This window comes from Salvia hispanica, chromosome 3, assembly GCF_023119035.1.
Source record: "Salvia hispanica cultivar TCC Black 2014 chromosome 3, UniMelb_Shisp_WGS_1.0, whole genome shotgun sequence".
NCBI classification, from domain to species: Eukaryota; Viridiplantae; Streptophyta; class Magnoliopsida; order Lamiales; family Lamiaceae; genus Salvia; species Salvia hispanica.
This window is the reverse complement of record NC_062967.1, coordinates 15,089,992-15,108,975: the sequence shown is the minus strand read 5'-3', so window position 1 is coordinate 15,108,975 and position 18,984 is coordinate 15,089,992. Positions and strand designations below refer to the sequence as shown.

Genomic DNA, 18,984 nt, shown 5'->3' with positions numbered 1-18,984 from the left:
CGAGGATGATATAATTGCTCATTTCCGAGCATGGTACGTTTACAAAGAAAAATTAGTACCCTTATAATTGCATTAAAAGATGTCCTTAACCATATCTGAGTTTTGATTGGTTCCAACTTGTGCAAAGGTGAGTGTGTGGCTAAATCCCACTTATGGGAAAGTTGGGCAAGATTCTAAAACTGAGATGGGTTGGGTTTTGGTAGGTGACCATCTAGGGTTTCCTTGAAAGATACTGTAGTGAGACACCATGTCGATGTTGCTAGAGCTCACCCTCATTCTTTGTCTGTAAGAGAGAACATTGGGTGATTATCTTTTACAGTTAAACATCTTTCGATATTTTACTCTTTTTATCAATGAGGGATAATTAAAAGTCATTCTTTTATAACTACATGATCTCTCCCTCATTCTTTGTTTTGCGTGGTGTAGTTTGCTTTATTCTTATAAATTTTGATTAAAATAAAGAAAATTTTGACCTCGTCACAACACCAACGCTCCAAGACGACGTTTCTCTGATTACGTTTTATTCAATAATTTGTAATTTAATCATTTCAATGAGTAGAACATACTTTAATTAATGTTAGGAGTTCAATTTCATAGTACTACTAATTATAGTATATTAGATAACACAAGAATATGTCCTATTACAAATCCCAACGTAGAAAATTTACTTAATTAACTTGTTGAATGAGGATTACATATCCAAATTCACACCATACAAGTTACGGCAGCATAAAAGCAAACAAGTACTATGACCTTAGATACTAGTATTACAAATATCCCAACATAGGGAAATTATTTTCACATGCAAACAATACACAAAGTAATATGAAGTTTTAGCGACCGTACAACGCCCTTATTCCTTGAATATCATCGTTATGCAAATTCTTGATCTGCCCGGCTCCGATCCCCGAAAACATGATTGCGGCATTAACCGAGCTATGCCCGAGCCCTAGAAGGTGTCCAATTTCATGAAGCGCAATGGTTTCTAGGTCGAAAGCCCCCGAAACTGAGCCAATAGACCACCTCTCGTCGGCATCATAATGGAACCTTCCATTGGTAGGTGCAAATGCATGAGCTAGGACTCCACCGGGGCCATCAAAAGAGGCTCCATCTCCGTGGTCGCGGCGATGGAACTCTATGATCATATCAGAGTTTTGATTGGCTCCCACTTGTGCAAAGGTGAAGTGTGTGGCTAAGTCCCATTTGTGGAAGGCACGTGCCACGGGGGCTACAGCACTTACAGGAAAGTTGGGGGAGAATCGAAAAGTGAGATGGGTTTTGGTAGGTGGCCATCTAGGGTTTCCTTGAAAGAAACTGTAGTGAGACACTGTGTGGATGTTGCTAGAGCCCGGCTTGTGTTTCTTGTCACGAGGTTGCATGTAGTTGGTGCCGTTAACAATATCAGGCACCCCACATCGTGGGGTTGTCATTTTGGATATCGTTTTATCATCTACGATACCTGAGGGTTTGATATGGTAGTTTTTCTGGTAGGTTTTGATGGCTGATTCTAGGATCTCATCGAAATCATCGTCACTGGCATGGATTTTGTTTTCATATCTGAGATATCCGAATTTCTTGAGATAGGATTTCAGCTCGTGGATTTCTTTTGTGGTGTTTCCCTTGTGACAACCTTTTAATTTCTTGATGAAATCAAAAGGTGATGATTTTTTCTCACTTGGGGTGCTCCTCTTGGCATGGCCAATTGGAGCAAGAAGAATGAAAATTAGGAAGATGAAGGAGATGGGATGAAAAATCTTAAAAGCCATGAATGGGTACTTGATAAATTTAAGAATGTTTAATTTGTTTTGTGATACAACATGTTAATGCTACCTATTGTAAGTATTTATAGAGTGTGCTTGGCAGACGCAAAGAAAAAAATAATCGAATATGAAGAAGAATTTTGAGAGTTTGTTAGTGTTCAAGTGAATGACTTGACTTGGAATATTGTGTGCAACAAAGTATTCCAAGTCTTCTGAACGATTAAAGTTGCGTTTTCTAAACAAGAATTGTGAGACATAATTAGGTACAAATCACTAATTATTTCTCATATTTTTATAAACCCAACGTTTTTATTAAACATAAGTACTGAAAAAATGTTACTGTTTTAATATTGAAAATTTCCAAACTACAGGATTTATAAAAATGTGACAGGGTTTGCAAATTGCATTAGTTTTTCTTTTATTACTTCCTCCGTGCATGAAAAGCATGAATTTTTAGTTTGACACGGGTTTTAATTCTTAGTTGGTAAAGTAAGAGATATGTAGAGAAAGGATAGTAGAATGGTGTTAGTGGAGAGTGAAGTCCACATTATTAGTAGTGTAATTAGATTTCCAAAATTCAAAAATTAATATTTTTCCAGGACGGACAAAAAATGAAATGGTTCGTTACATTTAGAGAGATTGAGAGTATAAAGGTTTGGCCGAACCCATACGTTGTTTAATTCGGTAATTAAACTAATGCATAGAGAAAACCTATGTGATCAAGAAGTTTTGGCAAAATAAATCTTCAAACGTGTAAATTGTAATCATTGTCTTTTTTCCCATTTAGCGCATTGACCGGGAGAAAAATGAGTCTCAAGTTATGATGACACTAGAAAAATATACAAGTCGTTCAACTGCGTATTTGCATGGAAATTGCAATTGTAAAAAAGCATATTCCATAAGGCACTCACAATAACGTCCTATAAATCCATTCATTGTTATTTAACTCCTGCCGCGTTAGCATTTTATTTTCCAGCTCAAGCACCTGTTATAGAGCTGTAAATTATGCCTTTAAAATCCGTCTATCCTCATTTTCACGACTATTTTCATTTTTTTATTTTTGTGTTATCAAATAAAATTAAATAGCAAAATATAACATATTAAGAACTCAATATAAAAAAAAAACTAAAAAAAAAACAAACTTAAACAAAAGGTACAAATAAGCTTTAACTGATACGTGACCAAATTTCTTCGATAATAGTATCACGTGTTGAAGATGAGTATGTGCTTGTTTGTAACGCCCCACTTTTTCAAACCCTAATTTTCGGGTTACAAAATTTTTGCATTAAATGCCTTAAATGCTATGATATGTGGATTATTTGATGAGTAATTAATTGCATGGAGTCTTTGTGACCTAATTGCGTTTGAGAATTGAGATTGAGTTGAATAGTCAACTTGTTGAAATTATGACGTGGCTATTGAATAGTCAAAGATGTGGAAAATATGACGTGGCCGTTGAAAGGTCAATGCGTTGAGAAAAAGAAGAGGAAGTAAAGAAATGATTGATTTGGTGTGAATATTTGATGCGGAGTAATATAATTATGGTGAATTATTTTCCTAAGGGATGAGTGAGAATTTAATAGGAGCATTATTTAATCATGTGGAATTTTCGATCCCATCTATTTTTATTTGGAGAGGGAATTATATTTTTCTTGGATTTAATTATTGATTTGGGATAATTATCCAAATTAAATCCAAAGTCCGAATATTCCTTATTTGTTGATGAAATTTTCGAAACTCCACCTTTGATTTTCCATGAGATTTTCGAAAATCTCATATATTGTGGGAGAAGGGATTATTTATTTATTTGATCTCTTATTTATTCTATTCCATGAATAAATATAAGTATGCTAGAATATCTTACCATATCTTGCCATATCTAAGAAGATATTGCCATAATCCTAATTAAATTAGGATTTGATTTTGAATCCCTTTTGAAGAAGTCAAAATACACGCCTATTCCTATTAAATTGGGGAGTTTTATTATATATTCTGCTCCGTGATTATTTATTCTACTCCGTGAAATATTTAAATTAAATCATAGGCTAATTAAATAGCCTATAATTTTCGAATTTCCCCTTAATTCTCACTAGAATTAACGCCAACTTCAACAAACAAATCTCCCCCAAATCTTTTATTATTTAATTGTTGGAGTATACCTTAACCTCTATAAATAGGAGAGAAATCCTAAACCTAATTCATCAAAACCGTCGCCCACTTCTCCCAAAATTTCGAAAATCACTCTCCCCACTCTCTCCAAAATTTTCTTCTACTTTCTTCAAGAATTCTTCATCAATTGAGAAGAATCCAAGTTGAAGTTCAAGATTTTATTGAAGAACCTAAGCTATAACTTGTTTCTACCGATTGTTCTTTTGGAAAAAGGTACTTTAATTTTGATCTCCTCTTCTTCTACCGATTAATCGGTGTTCTTTTGAGTCCACATGCATTTAGATTGAGTGAAGGGGAACTAAATTAATGAATTTGAGATGCATGGATGTGTGTGTGTGTGTGTGCGCACGCCTCGGCGTGCGTGCACACATGTGGGGTTCGTGTGCGTGTGTTGTGTGTGTGGAACACTCATGCGTGACACGATTTGATGGTGAATTTGGAGTTGTTATTCGAATAAAAATGATATGCTAATCGTACCTTGATTTTGGATGATGATATTAAAGATTTATCGATGGGGAAAGGGAAACGTGGGAACATGCATGATTTTGAATCAATGATAGAAACTGATTTGTGATACGCCTAATTTAAAGGTGATACTTCACGCTCTCAGCGTGATAAACGAGGAGAGGAGAATACTTTCGAGCTAAGCCAACGAGGTGGGCTTTCTTTTAAAATAAGGACATTGTCCTAAACTGATATTGATGAGAATGAAATATGTGTTATCACGCCTTGATTTATTTTGTCGTGCCTATCCCTCGTGGCTATGCCACTATTGATTTAATCGAATTCGGATCCTTGTAGAGCCGCAAACTCTACTTGGGTTAGTGTACACCAATGTTAGACCGAGTGCTGGCGTACGGGTCGGCCGGTCTAGTGACCTGGATTGCGGCCGCATTCCTTGTCATGTAGAATGAGGATATGGTAAACGTCGATATGAAAAATGGTTGCGCGACCGTGATATTTGATAAAGAATATATTTTGGTGCCTCGGGTCTTTCTAAAGTTAAAACCCCGACGGACACTTGAAAATGGCATGATAATTACTACTGTTGATAAAACTGTTTTCGGCAATGAGTCCACTGAGTATGATTATAGTACTCAGCCCTGCATGTGTTTTCCCTATGTGCAGGTTGAGTGGTGACGAGCGGGCGGCGGTGTTGAGTAGAAAATAATATCATGATCTGTTGGAACTTTAAGTGTCGTTGTGTCTCTATACATAGCTTCACTTCTCTCTTGATCGCTTCCGCTATCTTATGAAAAATTGTGATCTTTTGGTTGGGTTTAAACTCTTTTATTTCGTGGGAATATTTTGGATATGGAATAGTTGAGAATTATATTGGGAACTTTGATAAGCATTTATTGCGACAGCTTTTTGGTTGGATTTCTTTGCTAAGACATTATTCTTCTTCTACTTAATTGTTCATTAAATGTTTTGGTTAAATCCCTTTTTAAATGGAACTCTAGCCTATGATCTTTGATGCATTTAAGTCCGCCTAGTTAACGATCGCCGCATTTATTATACCCTAGATGGGCGGGTCGTTACATTGTTCCTCGCGCATTGTAGTCTATGCATGAAGAACGTGATTGAAGCCGACCTATAAACCCCGATTGCAAATTTTCAACACGAAGATCCAGCCTAAAACTCGGTGCTAGTACAATTCGAACAAAGCAATAAATCACTTTGGTATCTCACTTAGCGGTTTGATTGCATAACCACATATATGTGCCACAAAACGTCGAACCAAGCCTAAGAACTCCCCATTATACAGAACTCCACAAAATATGATTTAATGTGTCATTTTTCAAAAGTTCCATGGACAAAATGGAGTTGAAGAAAAGAAAATTGAATTGTTGTAGCAAATAGAGATTTCAACTAGTTTGGAACAAGGTCAACCTCTCTTATGTGTAAAAATGAATTGCCTATCTAATTTAGATTACTGCTCAACTAGTTTAAAATTGTTTAAATCTTGACAATAATTGCTTTCTTATCTTACCATTATATTGTATTAATGGACAACATAAACACCCCAATATCATTTACATCAAATAACTAATACGATGACAACTACGTATAAGTTCATAAATTTTGGAAAACTTCTTTTATTCAGATCTTCTTCCTCACTCATTTGTCCCATTTCTTATGCAATCTACTTCCAGCAGAGCCTACACCTCAACCTCATTTCCTCCTTATTCTCGATCAACTGACGATTCAACATCAAATGGTCGTTATCTCATAAGGCATATTATTTTAGTAGATTTACAATTAAAATAAAGAAAATTATGACAATTAAATATCAATTCTTAAAATAAACTACACATTGCATACTTAGATGAAATGACTTTAATATTATGCATAAACAATTGCCTCCAACACCACAATTCAAGTAGTGTATATAGTTCTTACAATTACTTAAACAATGAGAATAATCAAATATATCCAATCATGCATATGAAAGACCGTAGACTAAAGTTTCATCGAAGGATGAAACCATAGAATAAAATTTACTGCAATTAAGTGATGAATGTAATAGAAAATAATGTGATTCATAGTTCAAATATGTATGATAAAAAAGTTGGCATTCGTAATATTCGTGAATATTATTCAAGCAATAGTAAGGAAATTTGAATATTTTGTAAAGTGAAAATATACTTTAAACATATGTGTACAGGAATGAGTATTGGGTTACTACTAAGATATTAATACATATCAAAATAAAATCTAATACACATACTATATTTATTTGTAACTGATTTATCCATTATAGAGAAAATCGTAATTAATTTATCTATTCAATATAGCTCAAGATCGTTGCTCATTTGTGTGGAGAATGGAAAATTTAATGTCCACAATTATAGGATACGCTATAATTACCTCTACCAAATATTTCAAAGAGTAGTAGTTTCTGCATGTTGTACCCCTCACTAGAGGAGATCATACCGAGCAGATGGTGGTGGCAGAGGTGAACATCAAGTGGTGTGTTACTTTGTTTCACAACAGACGGCCTCACCACACACTAATGGATTTTATATTCTGGCATGTTGGTTTTATATTTATAGATGCACAATAAAACCAATAATCATTATGAATTCATAACGTCAATTACCGTTATATTCGGCATTATGTTGCATTAAAAAGGTTAAAATAACTTTTATTTGTTACTGCATAATGCACACATTAATTTGTAAAAGGATGATTTTTATTTGTAACCGTCATTAATTTTTGGTCAAATGATATATTGTTCAATTCGTTAGGTAATTGCAACTTAATTATAAAATGCCTATACAACTTGCTCATAACTCAGCTTTTAGGACATCCATAACCCCATCCCAAATCTGGGCCGCAAGTCCCCTCTATGTCATCATTCCCCTAAATTTGAGTCCCAGACCACAACTCCTCTAACCCTACAGGCCACAGCGTTGGGGATGCTCTTAATATATTTGAAAATATGATGCATAATTAAATTATTAGATGCAAAATTAAGGTAATTTAATGGCACATATTAGTAGTTTTTTTTTAATTGTATTTACGTCCCTCGCACAAAATAGTGATTCAAACCCTCCCTCGCACAAAATAGTGATTCAAAACCTCTCAAAACTCGTCTTTTATGTATAGATGTATAGATGTGGCATGCTAAGAACTTGAATATAAAGATACTAAATTTCATTAATGCATGCTTGATTATGAAAATAATACAAGCGGTAGTATATATAGACTCTTCTAACAACCGTATGCGGTTCGACTTATTTGCGATACCGACAAAAACCCGGAAAGGAGCTTATATCATGCTTGACTATATTAGGGCGTAGACATGGGTTGCTCGGCCACTACAGGCTTGGAGAAGGCCAAGTCTGTACCAGCGAACGAGTAACCTTATTCACTACTATTACAATTCCAACATAGGAAAATTATTTCACATGCAAAAATATGTAAGTTACTATGAAATTTTTAAACAAACTAACGATTGTACAAAGCTCTTATTCCTTGGATATCATCTGAATTCAAGTTCTTGACCTCTCCGGCTGAAAACGTCGGAAACATGATAGCTTCTTTAACTCTACTGTGTTGAAGCCCTAAAAGGTGTCCGATTTCATGAAGTGCAAGGGTTTCAAGGTCAAAAGAGCCCTTAACTGACCCAACGGACCATCTCTCTTCAGCATCGTAATGGAGCCTTCCATTAGTCGGTGAAAATGCATGAGCTAGGATTCCGCGGGGGCCATCAAAAGGGACTCCATCTCCGTGGTCGCGGCGGTAGAACCCTATAACCAAATCAGAGTTTTGATTGGTTGGGACTTGTGCAAAGGAAAATTGGGTGGCAGAAGCCCACTTTTGGAAGGCACGTGCCACAGGGGCTATAGCATATGTTGGAACGTTGGAGAAGAATCTATAAGTGAGAAAGGTTTTAGAAGATGGCCATTTTGGGTTTCCTGGAAAGAAACTGTAGTGAGATACTGTGTGGATGTTGCTCGAGCTCGACTCGTGTTTATTGTCACGAGGTTGCATGTAGTTGATGCCGTTAGCAATGTCAGGCACCCCACATCGAGGGGTTGTCATTTTGGATATCGTTTCATCATCTACGATACCTGAGGGTTTGATGTTGTAGTTTTTCTGGTAGGTTTTGATGGCTGAGTCTAGGGTATCATCAAAATCATCATCCGTTGCATGAGCATTGTTTTCATAGCTGAGATAACCGAATTCCTCGAGATAGGCTTTGAGCTTGTGGATATCTTTTGTGTTGTTTCCCTTGTGACAACCTTTTAACTTCTTGATGAAATCAAAAGGTGATGAGTTTTTGTCACTTGGGATGCTCCTCTTGGCATGGCCAATTGGTGCAAGTAGAACGAAAATGAGAAATATAAAGGAGATGGGATGAAAGATCTTAGAAGCCATAAACGAGTACTTGAAAAGATATGTATGACTTTATTTTTTGTGTGATACATATTAGTGTTATATTGTTTGTATTTATAGGCTGAGTTTGGTAGAAGATAAGAATAGAAATAGAAGAAGTCAAGGAGTAAAATTTGAATTTGTGAGTTTAATTTGTTTGACGTTATTAATTTAATGACTTTGACTTGAGATATTGGGTGTAGAATTGTGAGAAATAACCGTCTTCAAATCACAATGTTTTAATACTCGAATCGGTAAACGAACCGTATATGTGTTCATGGTTTAACTCTTCAGACCAGTCGGTCATTAACTGTAGGACTTCATTTCGTAAATTGTTATGAAACAATAATGTTCATTATCAAATCGGTTACGAAATTTTAATTTATTTCCATGTGAATAATAAAATGTATATTTCACATTTATGACGGTGATTTTGAGACATAATGTCTCCATGCCATCTTACGCGAATGTTATTCTGACATAAGTATATTTTGTATATTGACTATCAGATTCCCATTATAACAAATCGACTCCTTATTATAGAATCACAGAACTTGACCAAATCAGGGTTTTTAGATCTAGTTTTTTATGAATGAGATGCGCAAATGATAAACTATTTTCATCTTCATCACGAGTCTATTTTACTACAGCCTAGGACACATAAATCATAACATATTATGAGGATTTAACTTCATTCCAGTAGATTTTTACTTCATACTAATATGATTATTACTTCATTTCAATACGTACAGGCGGTTTCGTCGTCGTGTACCGTTCTTTCCCTCTACAATGTTTATCACCGCCGCCACGTTGCTGACAACAAAATGGAATGATAACCTAATTGAATTGTGTAATAAGCACATGGAATGATGTACTAATAAACTATTTGAATGAGTCATGTGTAGAAGCATTTGAAGTACTGCTGAAATGAAGAAAAACCTTGTCCAATGAAATAATATCGTTTTTGAATGAGGTAATAAACCTACTGGAATATATTCTAATGAAGCATATGTTGAATTACTTCAAAAAATAATGTAGTTTCAATGTATTATGTACCGTAATGAAGTAATAAACCTGCTAGAATGAAGTAAAATGAGCTTATAATGAAGACCAAAATAATTTTACACATCAGCGAATCTCATAAAAAAAACTAGATATAATGACCCTAATTTGGTCTCTAGTTCGGTCTTTAAAATTAGTTCGACATTGATCACAACACTTGACTAACATACCCTAATGCTACTCCCTTCGTCCGTGATTAAATGTCTCATATTTGACCGGCACAAGTTTTAAGAAATTGTTTGACTTTATATAGTAAGGTGGGTAGAAAAGTTAGTGAATTATGAGACCTACTTTTTTAGATTGGTTTTATAATAAAATGTGAGTGGAATGTATGGTCCATTAACCAAATATAGTAAAAGTGAAATGGGACATTATTGGTGGACTGATGAAAAAGTAAAAATGAGACATTTAATGGAGGACGGAGGGATTATTATAAATAGATTTATCATAGATTAGGAAAATTTGATTTAAGGCATTAACTTAGGTAAAATCCAGAGTCTCCGCTTATGCGCTCTTTTAAAGTCCGAGCATTTATAGTTTTAGTTAGAGAAAATTATATGGAGTGGGGGCGTGGGGCGAAAATTTGTTTTTTTTTATTCTTTAGATAATTAAAATAAAATTTAATGATAATATTAAATGTACATACAAATTATGTACGAAAAAGAGCTTATGTATTTTTTTAAAATATTGAATAAAAATGATTATTTTTGCAAATAAAATTTACTACTTTTATGAATAAAAATTAAAGTAATTCTTGTGAATAAAAGTTACTAATATTATTTGAATAAATAAAATTTATTGTTTTACAAATAATAGTTATTCTTCTTGTTAATATAATTTATTATCTTAATTAATAAAATGTACTGTTGTTTTGAATAAAAGTTATTATTATGTAAAATACAGTAAATAATTATTGTTTTTGTTAATAAAAATATTGTTGTACTCAATACATATTAATGTTCCGTAACAATAATATGGTCGAGCATGATATAATTGCTCATTTCCGAGCATGGTACATTTACAGACAAAAATTAGCATCCTTATAATTAGGGTAATTGGGTAGTGATAAAATGCAAACTTATATATTGTACAAACTAAAAACTCCTCAATGTTGTTTCAATACAATATCAACATAGTGTAAAATTTCAAGATTTTAATGTCAACACAGTATCAACACAATATCAACACAACATCAATCATTGACTACCGTTGAAATTCTGTTAACATTTTCCTGTTGATGTTTTTTTGTGATCTGTTGACATTTTTCAATGGTCCAGATCATATTTTGAATTTGTACAATATTTAGAGTCTTCATTTGATCACATTCCTATTATCTTTTATAGTTATACATCCTTTGATATTTTACTCTTTTTTATCAATGAGGGATACTTAAAAGTCATTCTTAACTACATGCTAGATCTCTCCCTCATTCTTTGTATATCTTCCATTATGAATTTATGATACTTTACTATAACTTTATATATTAAGGTAATAAATTTATTTACTGTATAAATATAATTGACGGTATAATTATTATACAAATCATATTAATCTATCAGTATACGATTCTTATTATCCATTAGTTGTGGAAGGCACATGCCACAGGGGCTACAACACTTACGGGAAAGATGGGCGAGAATCGAAAAGTGAGATCGGTTCTGGTAGGTGGCCATCTAGGGTTCCCTGGAAAGAAACTGTAGTGAGACACTGTGTGGGTGTTGCTAGAGCCCGGCTTGTGTGTCTTGTCACGAGGTTGCATGTAGTTAGTGCCGTTAACGATACCAGACACCCCACATCGTGGGGTTGTCATTTTTGATATCGTTTTATCATCTACGATACCTGAGGGTTTGATGTGGTAGTTTTTCTAGTAGGTTTTGATGGCTGATTCTAGGATCTCATCGAAATCATCATCAGTGGCATGGGTTTTGTTTTCATATCTGAGATAACCGAATTTCTCGAGATAGGCTTTGAGCTCGTGGATTTCTTTAGTGTGGCTTCCCTTGTGACAACCTTTTAATTTCTTGATGAAATCAAAAGGTGATGATTTTTTCTCACTTGGGGTGCTCCTCTTGGCATGGCCAATTGGAGCAAGAAGAATGAAAATTAGGAAGATGAAGGAGATGGGATGAAAAATCTTAAAAGCCATGAACAAGAACTTGAAGAATGTAAGAATTGTTGGCAATTGAAACATAAAGTGAATATTACAATATCCAACATCGGTGTACACAAAGTGCTTAATCCACTATATAAGTCTCATGGATCCCTCCTCCTATCACCAATTGGTTTTAGGATGGAACCCATGAATTTCTATCATCGTATCAGAGCGGGTCGCCGATTGTGGGTCAAATTTAATTGACCTAGCAGTATATCTGGGCTGAAACCGAAAAAATGACTGACCCAACAGTATATCTTGTCTTCAAATTTGGGCTAGTGGTCCAACCGATCGGAAAAAAAATTGGGCCAGTTGTCCAACCGATTATAAAAACAAGTCCAACCCCTCCAAGGTTCACCTTGAAGGGTTTGAGGGAGGGTGTTGGCAATTGAAACATAAAATGAATATAACAATATTCCACATCGGTGTACACAGAGCTTAATCCACTATATAAGTCTCATGGGCCCCTCCTCCTATCACCAATTGATTTTAGGATGGAACCTGTTAGAGGTTTAGCTAATCAACAACTCAATTTGGGGAATTACCAAATATAGCCGTTGGAGAAGTGAAGACTCAAAATTGAAGGTGACCGTTGGTTTCAACCGATTTTGGGAGCTGAGTTGGCTTGGCAGTTGAGTTGGTTAGTTCTCTTCTGGAGTGTTTGTAACAGCATTTAAATACTGTGTTGTTTACATAAATTCATTCATTCAATTCAAGAGTGAAAAATCAAAAGGGGAGTTGGGAATTCTTTTGACTGTGCGTGATAGCTCTCAAAGCAAGTAGACTTTGAGCGAGTTGAGAGGAGTTCAGCTGAGAGATTGAGTGTTTCTTGTAATCCTTGTACTCGTTTGATAAATAAAGCATACACTAGTTCTGCCCGTGGACGTAGGCCTAAGTGCCGAACCACGTAATCACCTGAGTTCTTTTTGTTTCTCGTTCTTTGTCGAATATCGCTGCATAATTCAAAACGTGGCGCCGTCTGCGGGAATTAGGTGAAGGATCGTGAAGGTAGAAGGGGTTTTTTGGAGCTGTGTAGGAGGTATAAGGATTAGAAGTTGTTCTTTCCATTTTGTTCTTGTTTTTCTCTTCAAGCAAGGCACACCACCTGTTAGAAGAAATGTCTACTTCAAAGTTAGAAGTGGAGAAGTTCACTGGCCGAAATGATTTCGGTTTGTGGAGGCTCAAGATGAAGGCTATCTTGATGCAGCAGGGTTTATGGGAAATCTTGAATGGTGGAGAAGGCAGTGATGAGAAGAAGGCCGAGTTGGATGAGAAGGAGAAGGCAAGGGTTCAGGATATGCAATACAAGGCATATAGCACCTTGATTCTGAATCTCACTGATAGGGTTCTCAGAGAAGTGTCTAAGGAAGACACAACAGCTGGAGTTTGGCCTAAATTGGAGTCTTTGTATATGACAAAGTCACTAGCCAATCGGCTGCATTTGAAACAGAAGTTGTTAACCTTCAAGATTACAGATGGAAAGAGTGTATTGGAGCAGCTTGAGGAGTTTGGAAAATGTCTAGATGATCTTGAGAATATTGATGAGGAGATTAAGGATGAGGATAGAGCCCTAATGTTGTTAAACTCCATGCCACTAAGCTATGAGCACTTCAAGGATGCTATGCTTCTTGGTAGGGAGTCCAAGATCAGTTATGAACCTTTAAAACTCAAGGAAATCCAGAAGATCAACTCCAAACCTGTTGATGTACCAGCTGAGAGTTTGAACATCAAGGCTGACTTCAAGAAGAATGGAAAGAAGAAGTCACAGAAGAAAACTTGGAAGGATAAAGGGACTGATGGGAAAGAAACCAGGTCATGTCATTATTGCAAGAAACCTGGCCACCTAAAGAAGAATTGCTGGTCTTGGAAAAAGAAGCAATATGAGAAAGAAGGTGGGAAGAACACTGCTGATCTTGCAGAAGAATTAGAAGTTCCAAAGGCTCTGTGTATATCTGAAGATGTAGAGGAGCTTCCTTGGATCATGGATTCAGGATGCAGCTTCCATATGTGTCCATTCAGAAGCTGGTTCAATGAGATAAAGGATGCAGCTGGGTCAGTTTTATTGGGAAATAACCAGATCTGCAGAATCAGAGGAGTTGGAGATATAAGGCTCAGGCTGCACGATGGAACCATTAGGCTACTCACTGGTGTAAGGTTCATTCCAAAAATTAAAAAAATTTGATCTCTATTGGAGTTTTAGATGCTGCAGGGTATGCTTGTATTCTCTCTAATAGAGTCATGAATATTGTCAAGAATGGAAGGGTGATCATGAAGGCAGAAAGAAGAAGGAGCCTCTATTACCTCACGGCAAAGGTGATTTCTGGTAAAGGGAACATTACACAAGGCTTGAGTCTGAAAACTTGGCATCTGAGACTTGGGCATTTGGGGGAAGCTGGGATCAAGGAATTGACAAAGAAGAATCTGATTGTGTTGGAGAATTCAAGTGAGCAGCTGGGGTTATGTGAACAGTGTGTACTTGGAAAGAGCAAGAAGTATCCACAGTTCAACATCACCATTAGATTATGCCCACGGTGACTTGTGGGGGCCGACTACACCAATCACATTAGGTGGAGGTAAATACTTCCTATCTATTATAGATGATTTCTCTAGGAAATTGTGGGTTTTTATACTAAAGGAGAAGTCTGAAACGTTTATGAAATTCAAAGAATGGTGTAGAGAAGTTGAGGGGGAAAAGGGTTGCTCACTGAAATGCTTAAGAACAGAACCAGATAAAAGAAAGCATAAAAACATATGATACAAAACAGGCGTAAGAAAGTAGAATTTTAGGAATCAAAACACAATTGGCTTCCTTGAATTACGGTCTCTAAGAGTTATTAAGTCGGTCACTTAACTAGATTAAACCCCCTCCCGAGGTGAGAAATCCGTAGATTAGGTGTAATAATTGAAGTCCCCTTCTAATTCTTAGACCTAACTCCTAAAAGGTTGTAAAGACCAATGACCTCACATGGGACCTCAACTCTCCCGAGTTCTATTGAATTAAAGTGTGAATTATCCCTTTTCCAAGTCAACTATTTCGTTTCCCGAGTACTCTAATCAACTCTAACATGTATTCAAGGGTAGCTAATCAATTGAATATAGAAGGCACAAGGATAAATCAAATAACTGCAAGAGCTAACACGGAAAATCAATTGAATATCTTCACCAAAAAATCCACAAAAGTTGTTCTACTCATAGACAAGTAAAAACTACAAATAAAGTACGAGACATGAAAGAAATAGATAAAACCCAAGGTTGAATCTTCAATCTCCAGTCTTCTCTTGCCTGGATCTGCAGAGCTCCGCTCCAATGGAAGATGGATGGTTATGTGTGGAATATGGGATGGATGGATGTGTAGAGGGGAGAAGGATTGGAGGCTCTGAGATCGAGAATGATGAATTAGGTTAAGAGGTATTTATAGGTGACAAACTCATATTTTAGGCTTGTTTTATGGGTGATTAAAGAGTGCTTTTGATGGTTTAAGATGTTAAATACAAGTTTTTTCACCGCATATACATTAATTAGGTGAGTTGATGGATATGTCTTATTCTAATTATTGTCGTTGAAAGATGCTTAATTAGATAGTTAAATGACCAACAACTCCGTGCGTTGTATGTGCTCGAGAGAGACATAGCTAGAGAGAGGGCTTGGGTCCGTAGGTTGTAGGAGTTGGTTTCGAAGTGTAGGGAGGAGACTCCGACATTAGAGGCCGATCAACGCGTTAGGTGCACCCGAGAGGGGGTCTAACCAATTAACCCGACCTTCCTAGCCACACATAGGACCATTTAGATGAGCATGATCCCTAGGTGAACACCCGTGATCCATACCAACGGATCAATATCCCTATCTTTCCAACTTGAGTGAAAACTATCCTTTTTCTTGTCTTAATTTCCTTTTGCTCTTACTTACTTACTTGTTCTTTGATCTTAGTTAAGAAAAACCCAAAAACCCCTTCTATTAGTCTAGATAGTGTTCAAAGTTGCATCGTAGTACTCAAGCCGGCATTTAGTCTTCGAGGATCGATAATTTCAACTTGCCACGTGCTACATACCCCATACACTTGTGGGTGACATATTTATTGCAAATTTAGCATGAGTCAAGTTTTTGGCGCCGTTGCCGGGGACTAATTTGCTTTTGTGTTTGATATTGTGATAAGATAGAGAATACTAGTTTAGACATTTACTTGCTTTATTTAGTTTAGTTTTCTAGTTTAGCTCTAATTTCCCTTTGTTTCCTCTCTTGTGTTGTGTAGGTTTTTATGCTCACGCGCTCAAGGCATCTACCCCTTGAGCCGATTAATTTAGAGATAGAAGCCGCCAATAGAAGAAGAGGAGGACGAAGGAGGAGAGCACGAGCTCAACATCTAGTTGAGCCAATGGAAAATCCAAATGGGAACAACGAGGAAGTACCACCTCCACCTCCACCTCCCCTTAATCAAGACCAAATCATCCTCCAACTACAACAACAAATGGAGGAGATGAGAAGGGAAAGAGAGGAGGAAAGGAGAAGAGATGCACCGGTTAGAAATGCATTTGGGAACGTTAATATCCCAATGCCACCCATTGATCCAAGAGTGAATGCCAACAATTTTGAGTTGAAGACGGCATTGATCCAATTTGTGGAGCAACGTGTTTTCTCGGGAAGGCCCACGGAGGATCCTAATATGCACTTAGCCAAATTCTTGGAGATTGCCAACACTACCAAGCTTAATGGGGTTCCCGAAGATACAATCAAGCTTAGGCTATTCCCTTTCTCATTGACGGGATATGCTAGAGATTGGTTTGATAACCTTGAGCCGGGCTCGGTTATAAGTTGGGACGACTTAGCCAAAAAGTTCTTGGAGAGGTTCTTCCCTCTTAGCTCTACTCTCAACCTACAAGCGGAGATCTCCCATTTTAAAATGAAGAGCCAAGAGTCTATGTTTGAAGCATGGGAGAGATTTAACGCTTTGTTGAAGAAGTGTCCTAACCATGGGCTATCTCCGGGCCATCAAGTGAGCCTTTTCTATAATGGATGCTCGGAATTTATCAAAAGTCAACTAGACTTTGGTTCGGGGGGATCATTCTTGGACAAAGGGGTTGATGAGTGCAAGAAGATGCTTCAAAGGCTTGCATACACTAGCAAGAGTTGGAGCTCGGGTCGAGATGGCTCTATGCCGGTAGCTTCGGTTGTTGATTCGGATGCATTCAATCTCCTCAACCAACAAATGATGATTCTCAATCAAAAGGTGGATAGCATAAGTTTGGGGATGGCACCCAATGTAGAGCCTCAACCTACCGTAGAGGATGTTAATTATGTGCATCAAGGGGGAAACCAAGGAGGAAATCAAAGGAACTTCTACAATTATCACCCCAACAATGGGGGTGGTAATTATCGTCCATCCTTCAATACACATCCAAATCTTTCGTATGGAAATCCGAATAATGCTATTCAACCAAGTGGGGTTAACAATGCACCTAGCACTTCAAAGTCTTCAAGTGATGTTACCAATGAGCTTCTAAAAGCTTTGATGGAGAAGACCGATGGGATTATGGAACACTCTACCAAGAGAATTGATAAAGTTGAGACGGCGGTGGTAGAAGTTGCTACAAGAATGGGGGCCTTGGAGCACCAAATGAGTCAAATTGCTCAAACCGTGGGTCAACTTCATCAACCGGGGCAATTCCCAAGCACTACAATTCCAAATCCGAAAGATTGCAAGGCAATCTACTTGAGGAGTGGGACAAGTTATGAGAGTCCTCCTATGCCCGAAGTGGAAGCTAAGGAAGTACCCGAAGAAGAGAAAGAAGAAGAGGAAATAGAGGTGGAGTCACCTAATATGCCATCCGAGGGTCAACCCGAGGCAATTATTCCTCCCAAGCCCATGGAAGTCAAAATTCCTTTTCCTCAAGTGGTGCACAAGAAGAAATTAGATGAGAAGTTTGCAAAGTTCCTTGAGATCTTCAAGAGGGTGCACCTCAATATACCTCTCATTGAGGCACTCCAACAAATGCCCGGCTATCTTAAATTCTTGAAGGAGATTATGTCAAAGAAGAAGAAGTTGGTTGATTATGAAACCGTGAGCTTGACCGAGAATTGTAGTGCAATCATCCAACAAAAGATGCCGGCAAAGATGAAAGATCCGGGAAGCTTCAACATCTCTTGTGTGATCGGGAATGATAGGCAAACTAAGGCCTTGTGTGATTTGGGGGCAAGCATAAATCTTATGCCCTTAAGCTTCTTCCGGAAGTTAAAGTTTGGTGTTTTGAAGCCGACCACCATCACCCTTCAAATGGCGGATAAGTCCGTCAAGTTCCCCAATGGAATTCTTGAAAATGTCTTAGTAAGGGTGAATGATTTTATCTTCCCCGTGGACTTTGTAGTCTTGGACATGAAGGAGGATCCTAATGTTCCTCTCATTCTTGGAAGGCCATTCCTTGCAACCGGGAAAGCTTTAATTGATGTCACCAAGGGAGAACTCACCCTTAGGCATGGAAACAAGACGGCTATCCTCTCTATGTTAGACAAGATGAAACGCCATGAAATGGAAGAATCCAAGAGAGTAGAAGAGGTGCCTTTGGAAATTGAAGAGTGCAAGGTGATACAAGTGTCTAAGGATATTGAAGTTGAGAAGCCCTTGGAGGAGATCTTGGTCCCTAATTGGTTCTTTGAGCTTGAGAATGAAACAAGTTTGGGGGAGCAAAAGAAGGAGGTGCCAAAATGGGCAAATGGTGAATCTCATGGAGTTGACCTTGGAGAAAATGACAAGCCTATTTGGTGGAAAAAGCGGCTAAACAAGCTCTATTTGGCCGCAAAAGCTAGGACGGGCCCCGATGAGGTGATCCAAGTGAGCTTGGACCATTAAGTGAAAGCTTGAAGACCGTCGGGCAAACGACGTTAAACAATTGCGCTATGGGGGAGGCAACCCCTAGTAGGTACAATTTTATTTTGTGTCAATGTGTTTTTCTCTCATTTTTCTTG

At 37.1% G+C, this 18,984-nt stretch overlaps 3 protein-coding genes, 1 non-coding gene and 1 pseudogene across 4 annotated transcripts; 1 reads left to right on the top strand and 4 right to left on the bottom strand.

The window, feature by feature from the left end:
- Positions 1-656: 656 nt before the first annotated feature.
- On the bottom strand, positions 657-1,791 carry LOC125216402 (metalloendoproteinase 3-MMP-like). Its single transcript, XM_048118103.1, has one exon. The coding sequence runs from the start codon at positions 1,764-1,766 to the stop codon at positions 834-836; it is 933 nt and encodes a 310-aa protein (XP_047974060.1). The 5' UTR covers positions 1,767-1,791; the 3' UTR covers positions 657-833.
- A 6,092-nt stretch (positions 1,792-7,883) lies between these two features.
- On the bottom strand, positions 7,884-8,816 carry LOC125209377 (metalloendoproteinase 3-MMP-like). Its single transcript, XM_048108973.1, has one exon. It carries the CDS (start codon positions 8,814-8,816, stop codon positions 7,884-7,886), a length of 933 nt encoding a protein of 310 aa, XP_047964930.1.
- A 2,638-nt stretch (positions 8,817-11,454) lies between these two features.
- On the bottom strand, positions 11,455-12,021 carry LOC125209376 (annotated as a pseudogene).
- A 4,378-nt stretch (positions 12,022-16,399) lies between these two features.
- Positions 16,400-18,868, top strand: LOC125209375. The gene has a single exon (XM_048108972.1). It carries the CDS (start codon positions 16,400-16,402, stop codon positions 18,866-18,868), a length of 2,469 nt encoding a protein of 822 aa, XP_047964929.1.
- Positions 16,895-17,001, bottom strand: LOC125217172. Its single transcript, XR_007175592.1, has one exon. It is a non-coding gene; the product is annotated as a small nucleolar RNA R71 (small nucleolar RNA).
- Positions 18,869-18,984: the final 116 nt, after the last annotated feature.